The 11,910-nt window shown below is 32.5% G+C and overlaps 1 protein-coding gene across 1 annotated transcript; it reads left to right on the forward strand.

The window, feature by feature from the left end:
• Window positions 1-2,726: 2,726 nt before the first annotated feature.
• On the forward strand, window positions 2,727-7,247 carry LOC149379360 (protein NRT1/ PTR FAMILY 2.3-like). The gene is made up of 4 exons (XM_089604321.1): window positions 2,727-3,068; window positions 3,194-3,411; window positions 4,383-4,918; window positions 6,310-7,247. Exons 1-4 carry the CDS (start codon window positions 2,945-2,947, stop codon window positions 7,151-7,153), a joined length of 1,722 nt encoding a protein of 573 aa, XP_089460447.1. The 5' UTR covers window positions 2,727-2,944; the 3' UTR covers window positions 7,154-7,247.
• Window positions 7,248-11,910: the final 4,663 nt, after the last annotated feature.

Raw genomic sequence — 11,910 nt, forward strand, 5'->3', positions numbered from 1 at the left:
AAGCTTCGCCGCTGGTGAGAATGTTTCCGTTTAGTTAAGCCCTTCTTGCTGCAGGTATCCCTTGACCACTAGACGTGTCTTTCGACGTGCAAGGGCGCCATCTGTGTGGAATTTGTTCTTGAAGAACCATCTACATCCGATTGCCTTCTTATCCTTTGGCAATACTGTTATCGTCCCAGTGCCATTGTTGTGCATATCATCCAGCTCCTCTTTCATCGCCTCTCTTCACTCCTCATACTTTACAGCTTGATGATAGTACTCTGGCTCTAAGGTTGCAGAAATGGCCAGTGTGAATGCCCTATACGCCGGGTTAAGTGAATCATAGCAAAGTACATTATATATGTGATGAGGTGAAGTGATTTTAGGAGAAGAATTAAACATTGTGCCGATAAGATCACAATGATAGCCCTGAAGATAAGTAGGTGGTTTAGATGGGCGAGTTGAACACCTAACAAGTGTTGATGAATCTATGTTGTCTGAAGCCACTTCTCGGTTTTCAAAAGTCTCTTCTGGTTGGGGATCAGAAGCTACTTAACTGCTTTGCTAGACATGTGGCTCCACATGGTCGGAAATGATCTCATGATCATTAAGCACCTCATTGGTGTAAGTTAAAGGTATTTTGGTCCAAATTGTTTCATTTTACCAATTTACATTATGATTAAAAAAATACAATTTAATGTGTTATTAAATTTAAGGACAATAATGATAGTAGCCCAATATCTCATCATCTTTTTAAAAAATAGCGCAAGTTTATATTATTAAAAAAATAGTCCATCAGCCCGCAGTAAATTAAATTAACTAAAAAATTAAATAAATTAACTACAGAGTTAATTAAATTAACTATTTAGTTAATTTAATTTATTTCGGGCTGGTGTGCTATTTTTGTAATAAAATGAAACTTGTGCTAGAATCTTAAAAAGAGTCAATGGAATGGTTAGTTGCAACAAATTCATGTTAAATTCATTTGACCAAATTTATTTTGTAACTTTTTTGAAGGGAAAAAGAATAATTTTTCTTCTGACTATTTTTTCATTCATACATTGTATCTTGATAACATGAAACATTTAAACTCAAAATAATAAATAAATTCGTTAAACTTTAAATAATGAAGTCAAATCGCTATTTTGGGGTAGTGCCAACCAGGCCCGGCCAAACCCTTAGACAGGTTAGACAATGACCTAGGTCCTCATTATTTAGGGGGAAAATAGCCCATTTCTTTTTGGATAATTTTGATTATGGACATTTTTTTAGTACGACAAAGAAAATTAAAGGCATGATAAATGTCGTATTATAACAAGGCCCGACCTTTATAAAAAGTGATTATTCCTAAACTATAACATCCTCAATACTTTAGGATCAAAATCCTATAAGTCATTATTAATCCAAAAGTATGACTTCCATACATGTATAAGTACAAAAATACCATCAATGAAATATCTTTTTATTTTCTTTTGTATTTAATTTTGTTATTTACTTAATGGTCACAAAAGCAAAATTATAAATCATTTTTCGTTTGGTATGTGAAGTTAAAAAAATTGGAAAATTTGAAAATCTGAAGAAAAATAAAATAAAATAAAAAAATTGGAAATTAGTTTGAAGATTTATTGACGTTTTGTCTTTTGATTGAGATGAATGTCATAAATCTTCAAACGATTCTGGAAAATTATTTGAAGATTTATTGACATCGTTGTCAAAATATTTTATGCATGTCGATAAATCTTCAACCAACCAAATTCTTTGAAGATTTATTGACATCCAGAAAATTTATTGACATCGATATCAATAAATCTTCAAAGAAGTTTTCAGAATCGTTTGAAGATTTATTGACATTGATGTCAATAAAAAGACAAAATGACAATAAATCTTCAAACGAATTTTCAGATTCTTAAAACCATTTTTTTTTTTCAGATTTCTCAAATTATTAGGTATATACGAGGCTTTAGAGGGAGTGAAATCGTGAAACACGTTGATATGGATATAAATTGCTCTCTCTCTCTCTCTCTCTCTCTCTCTCTCTCTCTCTCTCTCTCCATCCAAAATGACAAAAAAACACCAAAACCCGAACCCAAACCCTAAAGTTAAAGCCATTACAAATAAATATGAATCATGCCGGTCAATGGAGAGATGCTCGAAACGAGATTGATTTCGGATGTGTAGTTGTTGATTTCCGTTTAGTTTGCTTGAATAATTTTTTTTCCAGATTTTTAAGTTTCCAAAAATAAAAACCATAATATCGATAACGTCGATAAATCATGTAGATTATTGAAGATTGTGTAAATAAACTAGACAGATAAAATATAAAAGAAAAAACATATTTTATTGAGGACATTATAGTTTAAGAATAATCCCTATGAAATCGTCAAAATCTCAAAATAAAAAGGCCCACCATTTGTTGTTAGATGAGATCGATTTTACTTTAGTCCAGGTTTAGCATTTAAATAAGATAGTTTTTTATTTTATTTTTAATTCACATAACATTTTTGTCTACTATGCTACTTTCACATAACATTTTTGCCTGCCATGCTATTTTCAATCTTCTCATTTCTATAGCCGTTCATTAGTTAGCTATCCTTTTTGCCTGTTAAAAATTATATATATTTTTTTTTCTTTTAATATATCATTAAATCTTTGTTATGCCTTTTTTGTTTTTTCAAAAGGCCTAATTTTTCATTCTCGCCTAAGGCCGGCGTGAACGTTGAGCCGGCCCTGGTGCCAGCCAAGCTAGATTATTGGGGGTGAAAAAAAATAGTCTGTTAGTTTACTTACGGGCATAATAAGTAGCACGTGGTGAACTATAGCTTTATACATTTACCTACCAATATATGTGTATATATATATAAACCCGCGCTCGTGTGTGTCTCATGTGGTAAGTATAAAGGGGCCTGTAAGCTAGGGAAGGGAATGCACATGGTGTAGCACCTTAAAAAAAAAAAAAAAAAAAAAGATGGAAGGGATTGATCGCAGGAATAAGCTTTCGCTTAGACAGCAAAATCACGATGACCAAGTCTTAGAAAACCAAGAAGATGCTAACAAGAAAGGAGGCTGGATTACGTTTCCCTTCATAATTGGTAACTCTTAGACTACGCCCATCTGATTATCGATCGTTGATCGGCGCTCTCTTCTCTTGATCATATAATTATATATATACGGTGAACATAAATAAGTGATTATTGTCTTATTGGGTTTTGGACAGGCAATTTGGCTGGTCTTTCGGTGGCGGCCGGAGGATGGGGAGCCAATTGGATAGTGTTTCTGATCACCAAGTTCAATATCGGAAGCATAACGGCCACGAAGATCAACAACGTAGGGTTCGGCTTCGTCAACCTTTTCCCGGTCGCCGGAGCCATCATCGCCGACTCTTTCGCTGGAAATTTTGCTGTCGTCGCTATCTCTTCTTTGATTGCTTTGCTTGTAAGTTCAATATGGTTTTGAGTACACTTTGCTTCCAAGCATTAAAACAAATGATTACACATAGAGGCAGCGCTATGCATGATTGAGAAAAAATTTAAAAAATTGGTTACGTAACCCACCTAAACTATACACCTAAACTATAGGAATTGTAAATTAGCCAATTTTTTGTAAATATTATGTAAATTGTCAACTTGCATACGTGACAGTCTATTAACTACATTTTTTACATGTTTGACTGAGTTAAAAAGTCTTTTACTAATCTGTTAATAAGTTAACTTGGCTATTTACAAGAAATTAATCGAATGTGAGCTATATTCCAATATGCTTATATAACTTAATAACCCGAAAAAGTTTGTGTATGCTATACGAACATCATCCTTTTTTTTTTTTTTTTTTTTATAAATATAAATAACTAATATTAAGAGTGGAAACTAAAAAGTCTTTCCATAAACAGTACACCAATTGACGCGTGGAAGATATATGCTTTTAGCCGACAGAGTCGTTGTAACAAGTGGAGCAGAACCTAAAGTTGCACTTAACTTGGATATATAGCTAATATGATAATGATTTTTCTTTTAAAAAGGGCTTTTGCTTTGGATTATAAGATTTGAGATCATTTCAAAACAATGATTAATTGGACGGCTTTTTCTCATTATCTATTAGGAATATTTTCTTTCATTTCATTTTTATGACTATAATTATCATTAAATACAACTTTTTCATGACATATGTGCCACTAAATGCAATTTTAATGACGTTTATATTGCAATAAATTAATTGGGGGAAAAAAAAAACTTCTCAATTGATATTGAGAAAACATCTTTCTATACTTTTGAAATAATCCCATAAATTTACGTACCCTTCGCTTTCTTGACCAATTCGCCTAAAAAAAGTCTTAAAATTTTCATTTATTCTTGGTAAACTCTTATTATAGTCGTATATTGTCTTGACACTACATCCTTTTTTTTTAGGGCATGATATTGTTAACCCTTATAGCCGGAATTGATTCATTAAAACCGTCGCCATGCTCGAGCAACAACCAATCTTGCGATAGCGCGAGCGTGGTCCAATACCTTCTCCTCTACACGGCTATGGGACTGACTTGCATCGGGATTGGAGGGTCCCGCTTCACGGTGGCCACCATGGGAGCCGACCAATTCGACGAGGGCTCGGTCAACCAAGCCACTTACTTTAACTGGTATTTCATTGTACTCTACATCGGGAACGCCTTCAGCTTTCTCGGCCTCGTCTATTTGGAGGACAATGTGGGGTGGGGTCTAGGGTTTGGGCTATGTGCACTCTCCGTCGCTATAGCTTTGGCGGTGTTCTTGATTGGAAAACCTTTCTATCGATCCGTCAAGCTCAAGGGAAGCCCATTTGCCAGCATGGCTCGCGTCGTTGTGGCTGCCATTCGAAAGAGAAACACGATCAACTCGGACGGTTTCTATTTCGGTGAAGATTGCGGGCCATTCAAGATGGGTCAAAAATCCCCGAGTAAAAGCTTCGGGTAATTTTTTTTTTTTCTTCTTATATAATATCTATTCCAAAAAAAAAAAAAAAATAGTAACTTTCAAAATCATCTTAGTCAACTAGTTTTAAATATATTTTGTGGGACTAAATTTTATGAAACTAAACTGTTATTATTAAGAGTTTTTTTTTAATACTAATTTTATTTCGTTTTTACAATTTATTGCATTCTATTTAACAAAGAAATTATTAACAAACATTTTTAACCACACCTTACCTTGACAATCATTCAATATTTGAGATTCTAGAAAGAGTATATATCAAATAATGTAGTTATACTAACATAATTATTATATAGTTTTATCATTAGCGTAATATATGTTTTTCATAATTGAATAATAAAAAATATATATCAAGGAGAACAGTACTGAATCTGTCAGCAGTGCCTTTTTTTCCATTTACACGTTATATTTCCTTTATATTATGCTAAAAGGCAATATGCCATATCTTCCCATTTTTTTTTTTGAGGTACATATCTTCCCATTTTTGTTCGTTTAGTTTTATAATTATTATTCTTGTACCCATTTTGTTAGTTTATGCTATCCAGAGTTGACAATCCCTGATCTGGCGGCCGTTTGTCTAAATGAATGGCTGTTATATAAACTCACCATTCTCCGATTTATTAATGATATATATATATATATGATTACTTCTCCGCGCAACATTTATTGTCTTTTATTATAATTGATTTCATTTTATAAACTCACTATTCTCCGAGTTATTAATAATAAATGTGAGAGCATCTCCAACACGCAAGCTATTAAAGTTGCTTTATACATCATAAAAAAAATAATATTGTTTATTTATTTTTATTCACATCAATATTTGTAATATCTTACATAAAAATATTTCAATGGTGGTAGCACAAAAAATTGTTAAAAGTTGGTCCCACTAATCTATTCAAGATATTGGTGTGTTTAGTATTTTTTTTAATATTAAAAAACAGTTGGCATTGATGATAAAATTGACTACTTTGTCATAATCATTATAACTCATAATATTAATATGCAAAAATGAAAATAACATGATATTGCCAAATAAGTAATAAAGCAACTTTGCATTGGAGATGCTCTAATTGATTCTCCACAACATTTATCGCCTTTTGTTATAATTGATTTCATTTTATAGGTAGAATGTCTTGTCCCGATTATTAAACCCCTGTCACATACACTTATTTAAAAAAGATACACTTACTCCCACCAATCCAATATCTGAGTTTTCTATGGAATAGTTTACTCAATTACCAAAACTCGCGCTCACGTAATTTTTTTTATTATTATTTGATTTCAATACCGTATTCTAATGTCTACGCTTTATCGGTTTCTAGGGTTATTATATTCAAAGTAACATCGTATATTACATGCAAACCAGGTTGTTGAACAGCGCTGCATTGAAAACTGAAAATGATAGACAACCGGACGGGTCTTATCCAAAAAAGTCATGGACACTATGCTCAGTCCAAGAAGTTGAAGACTTGAAAACCGTCGTCAAAATATTGCCTCTCTGGTCATCAGGTATTCTCTTGAGCATCACCATCGCCATCCTCAACAGCCTCACCACCGTCCAAGCCCTAGCCATGGACAGAAACTTGGGGTCCATCGAGATCTCCGCCGGGACCTTCTTGGTCTTTAGCCTCGTGGCCACGGCCACCTCGATCTTGGTCATTGACCGCGCAATTCTGCCAGCTTGGCAAAGACTTCGCGGGGGTCTCGGCCTGACGCTCCTCCAGCGAATAGGGACCGGCCACGTCATCAACGTCGTGGCGATGATGGGGTCGGCCCTGATCGAGTCGAGGCGGCTCAGCGTGGCCCGAGAAGCGGGCCCCTCGTCGCCCGAGCCCATGTCGGCGTTTTGGCTCGTGGGAACCCTAGCGATGGTCGGGTTCGGCGAAGCGTTTCAATTCCCGGGACAGATCGCGTTGTACTACCGGGAGTTTCCCAAGCCGTTGAGGAGTACATCGACGGCTATGATCTCGCTCTTGATAGGATTGGGGTATTATCTTAGCGCGGCTTTTACGGATTTCGTGAATCGGGTTACGGGTTGGATGCCAAACGACATAAATCGCGGGAGATTGGACAATGTGTATTGGTTGTGCACGGTTATTGGTGTAGTCAACTTCGGGTACTATTTGGTGTGCGCTTGGTATTACGAGTATCAGCACGATCCGAGTTCGAATGAAGATGGAAATGATGATGGTGCTGCGAGGTCATCTTGATCACTAGCAATGTTTCTGGGATTTAAAATGAAAAAGGAAAAAAAGATAGAGAGCAAAGAGGAAAAAAAAAAAAAAACAGCTTTTAGACGTTGAAGTTGGATGATGGATAAATGTACTTGATGCTGTTTGTAAGGAATAGCTCTAATTTGCTAGCAAATAATTTTATGTATTCTCCGGACCTTTAGAAGTTGAAGTATAAGCTCTTGCTTAACTATGTATCAGATATTTTTAAGTACTATAACTAAGTTGATTTTAGTCTAATTAAAACTGAATTTTTTATTTTAAAATATTAATGATCTGATGTAGAAAGTCACCGCCTTCCATGAACGTAACATCTTGGTTATTTATGATTTTGATTTAATATAGTCTAATGAATGAACCGAAATTGAATTTTCGGTATTCTTCGAAGAGTACTACGGCAAAGTCACGTCGATGAGTTGGTCAAAAAGTTACAAAATATATCAAGAAGTCGTGTTAATCTAAACAATTATTGAGATTATGATTTAAAAAAATTATTTCTTTTTACCTTAGATGCTTGAGTTCTCATAAACACTCACGCTGAAAAAGATGAAGTCAAAGGATGGGCGTCAGACTCAAGCAAGACGAGTATCAGATGTGGCCGGTCTCAGAAAAAGCATTGGTGTGTCATAATTAAATATTTTTAGATTGATAACATGGGTTGAGCTGCAACAATTTAAAATTAATAAAGAAATTCTAGAGACTTACAGAGCGACCAACCAGAACAATTTCGACACTAAATGGATCTTTCGCAACAAATTAGAGAAGAAAAAAAAGGCAAAGACTATCGACAACAAAGCTCGAGTAAAATGAACTCGAATTGACGGCATTCACTTTGAGGAGACATTCACACAAGTTGGACCACTCGAGTCCATATGTCTCCTCCTAGTAGCGCCATATTCACTAATAATATATAAATATAAATTATTGTTCTTAAGTAGGTTTCTCAATATAAAATATTTGAACAACAACGTAACGGATTTGAAGATCTTCAATCTCCTTATTTGAATTTGATGAACCTATATAACCTACTTTAATACGTTACATTTTTTCTTGGAAAAAAAATTGTCTTTGATTAACAGCTTTATCGGAGATCTCAAGCAAATACCATGGGCATGGTAAGGTATCTAATTATTTAATTAGGCTTTTTAGAAAAATAATACAAATTAGACCACTTAAAACGTTGAGACAAGTTTGGGAAAGTTTAGCAAAGTAGTCTAATAGTGTGATGTGGCAATGAAATTAATTTTTTGATATCGTTTTTAACCTATATCATGTATTTAGTTCCAAATATTTTGCAATTTTAATTCTATTATAATTATCCCTTTCTTTCTCTCTCCTCTCACACACTTTGTTTTTCATTTTTTTTTTTACTTCTTTAATTCTCTCTCTCTCTCTCGTTCCTCATTTTAAATACACAACTATTATCATATTCTAATCTAAAACAATTTTTGGTAACTCATTGTTTTTGTTCAGTTTTGCTTCGTTTTCATAAGTTGTTTTATCGTTCGTTTATTTCTGTCAATATCATATCCATAATCTGTCTGGAATTTGTATTCCTGAACAATACTCATTGTTTACTAAAATTGACAATCATTTGTAGTAGAGTACGAATTAATAAGTATGGTTTTTTTGTCTCCCTTCACTATGAAATATACCGACAACATGAGCTACACAAATTTCGTTATTTTTTAATACATTTATTTGAAGAATAAGAAGAAGCAGAGAGAGCTACACAAATTTCGTTATTTTTTAATATATTTATTTGAAGAATAAGAAGAAGCAGAGAGAGAGAGAGAGAGAGAGAGAGAGAGAGAGAGAGAGAGAGTTGAAAAATAACTAATTGTCTAAGAGTCTCTCCAGTTTGGCACAAGTGCCCACTCGGACTGTATCACCAACGCTATTATAGCGTGGGATGATATTTTACAACAGTGTAGCGCTATTTGTAGCGCTGCACAGTTTAGTACATTATTTTTTTTATAATTTTTTTAAGTTTTAAAATTTGTCCAAATATCCAGATTTTATATAATTATTTAATATTTACCCCTAAAATTATTTAATTTATACAAAATTTATTATTTTACATAATTTAAAAAACAACAATATTTTAAAATAGGAGATAAAGATGCACTCATCGCACTTCGAAATGTATTGATTGAGCATTTGTGGGAAGAGTATTCTAATTCCGAGTTATAATTTTTTGTGTTAAAGTTACTTTTATTAATTGTGGACCGGTTAGGTATCTAGCTCAAATTGGTCACCTCCTTTAAAATTCTAGCTCAACTATTACTTAAATTGGGTAACTAGCTCAATCCACTACTTAATAATATTATATTCCTATCCTACCCCTCATCAAATACACACCAAAATTTTCGTATCCGACTCCGAATCCTTTAATCCTCCGATATTGTCTCCGAACTCTCCGTCGATTTCGAATCCTTCAATCCTCCGATATTGCGTCCGACCTCCTTTTCCGCCACCAATTTTCTGATTTCGCCACTTTCGAAGCCGACGAAGACGTCTCCGTTCTCAGACTTGGAAAAAATGCTAAGTAAATATTATTTCTCATTCGATTAACCCGTAGAACACCATAATCGAAACCCTAGCCTGCATCTCCGATCAATTCTCTGTTAGATTAACTATAAAATATGGTAAATAATATTTCCAATTCGATTAACCCATAGAACACCATAACCGAAACTCTGAAACTTTAATGGTAAATAATATTTATAGTCGGGCCATTTTATAGTAAATATTATTTACCATTCGAAAAAGCAAAATACTTGTCTCCGATTTGACAAACGATTACATGATTCAAATCTGATGATGAATAACTGAAAAAAAAAAAAATTGGAATTAGCAAACAAATAAGAATGAAGTTTTATGAAACCAAAGAACTAAACACCTACACTAGACAAACATAAACTAAGAATGATTAAATGACTAACCTAGACGAACAGATAATATAAGAATAATAGAAGAACATCTACGAAATCACCGATCCTAAACATCTATTTCAATGAGTCGTTGAATTTCTTGGTTGCAAATCGCATGATAATTTTAATGGTAAATAATATTTGCATTCCGGCCATTCGATAGTAAATCTTATTTATCATTCGAAAAAGCAAAATACATGTCTTCGATTTGGCGAACGATTCCATGATTCAAATCCGATGATGAATAACTGGAAAAAATTTGGAATTAGCAAACAAATAAGAACGAAGTTTTATGAAACCAATGACAATTTTGGAAGTATGAGAAATATGGGCTATTTCCCTAAATAAATGGATAGTTGGACTATAATTTAAAAGTCACCTCTATAAGTAGGCTAGTGATCTTTTATAAATCTCTTTATTTGTTGTGTTAGTTTGTTTTACTTTATTTTAATTGAGTTGTGTTGTAATTTATTTTATTTTAATTGTGTTGTGTTATATTTTATTTTTTGTGTTGTAATTTTTATTAAATAAAATTTTATTTTATTTAATGTGTATTTATATTTATAATTATAAATAATTTATAGAGTAGTAATATTTTACTCATTATCATAATTCTTCTAAGTGATCTAATTAGTAATAATAATAATAATAATATAGGGGTATAATTCTAAATAAGAGATAAAGGGGGATAAAAATAGAGTGAAAAATAGAGTGGGAAATAAAGTTCGGTTGGAGAGAAATTACTGTTTACTGAAAAATAGAGTGAGAAATAGAGTGATCGATTGGAGATGGCCTAAAGACGGGATATGATTTAGGTTTTATCATTGATTGATAGATAGTGTTCTTTTCAAATTTATTTTAACTAGTACTTTAAAAACGTGGCTTGTAGCAATAAGGATATAATGACACTATTTGACATTGTTTATTAAACCGGTTTTTAGCTTTTTCCAAAAGCTAAATCATATTTAAGTGTTTGGTAAAATAAAAATAAAAATTAAGTTGAAAAGTTTTTTTCAATGTTTCAACTAAAAATTTAAAAGCTATATTGCTTATTTTTCTCTTTCTTATTCTTTTATTCTCTCACTTCCACTTTTAATTCTAATTATTTTTATATTTTTTAGTCAAATAATTATTTTTATTATCATAATTTATTTTTTACAATTTATGGACACCCACTTTAATATATTTTTGATACACCTAAGAATATCTTGGTATTAGTAATAATTACATTTTATATAAATAATTATTAATTACAAATATTTATATATATTTTACCAAACACTAAATCAGCTTCGGCTAACATCTACTGCAATTTTATAGTTTATCAAACATTTATCTGTTTTTGAAAATAGAAATTTTTTTAACAATAGAATCTAAAAGCATTTTTTTTAAAAGCACAGCAACGCCAAACAAATCTAATAATGTACTCCTTAATAACTCATTTATTTTTATTAATCGCGAGATCGCAAAATTAATCAAACATTGATTTTGCAATTAAATATATGTTAGTGGATACTTTGCCACGTTTTCTAACCTTGTTTAAATAAATGGTAATTTGGATACATACATACATACATACATATACGTATGTATAAACATACATACATACATATGTATAAACATAAATACATACATATATATAAACATATATATATATATATATATATATATATATATATATATCACGTCTTAGAATCCCAAGAAGAGCCTAAGAAGAGCCTAATAGGAAAGGAGGCTGGATTACAATTCCCCTCATAATCGGTCTCTTTCGAAGAACACCAACAGATATGATTAATCATTGAT

This window comes from Urtica dioica, chromosome 12 (assembly GCF_054948205.1).
Source record: "Urtica dioica subsp. dioica isolate 48M chromosome 12, U.dioica_male_clone48M_v1_H2, whole genome shotgun sequence".
NCBI lineage: Eukaryota > Viridiplantae > Streptophyta > Magnoliopsida > Rosales > Urticaceae > Urtica > Urtica dioica.

What these genes read in the sequence shown, in the direction of transcription:
- LOC149379360 (XM_089604321.1), top strand. Translation starts at nt 2,945, where the DNA reads ATGGAAGGGATTGATCGCAGGAATAAGCTTTCGCTTAGACAGCAAAAT. An exon ending in TACGTTTCCCTTCATAATTG is followed by an intron (nt 3,069 to 3,193) that starts GTAACTCTTAGA and finishes GGTTTTGGACAG; the next exon opens with GCAATTTGGCTGGTCTTTCG. An exon ending in CTTCTTTGATTGCTTTGCTT is followed by an intron (nt 3,412 to 4,382) that starts GTAAGTTCAATA and finishes CTTTTTTTTTAG; the next exon opens with GGCATGATATTGTTAACCCT.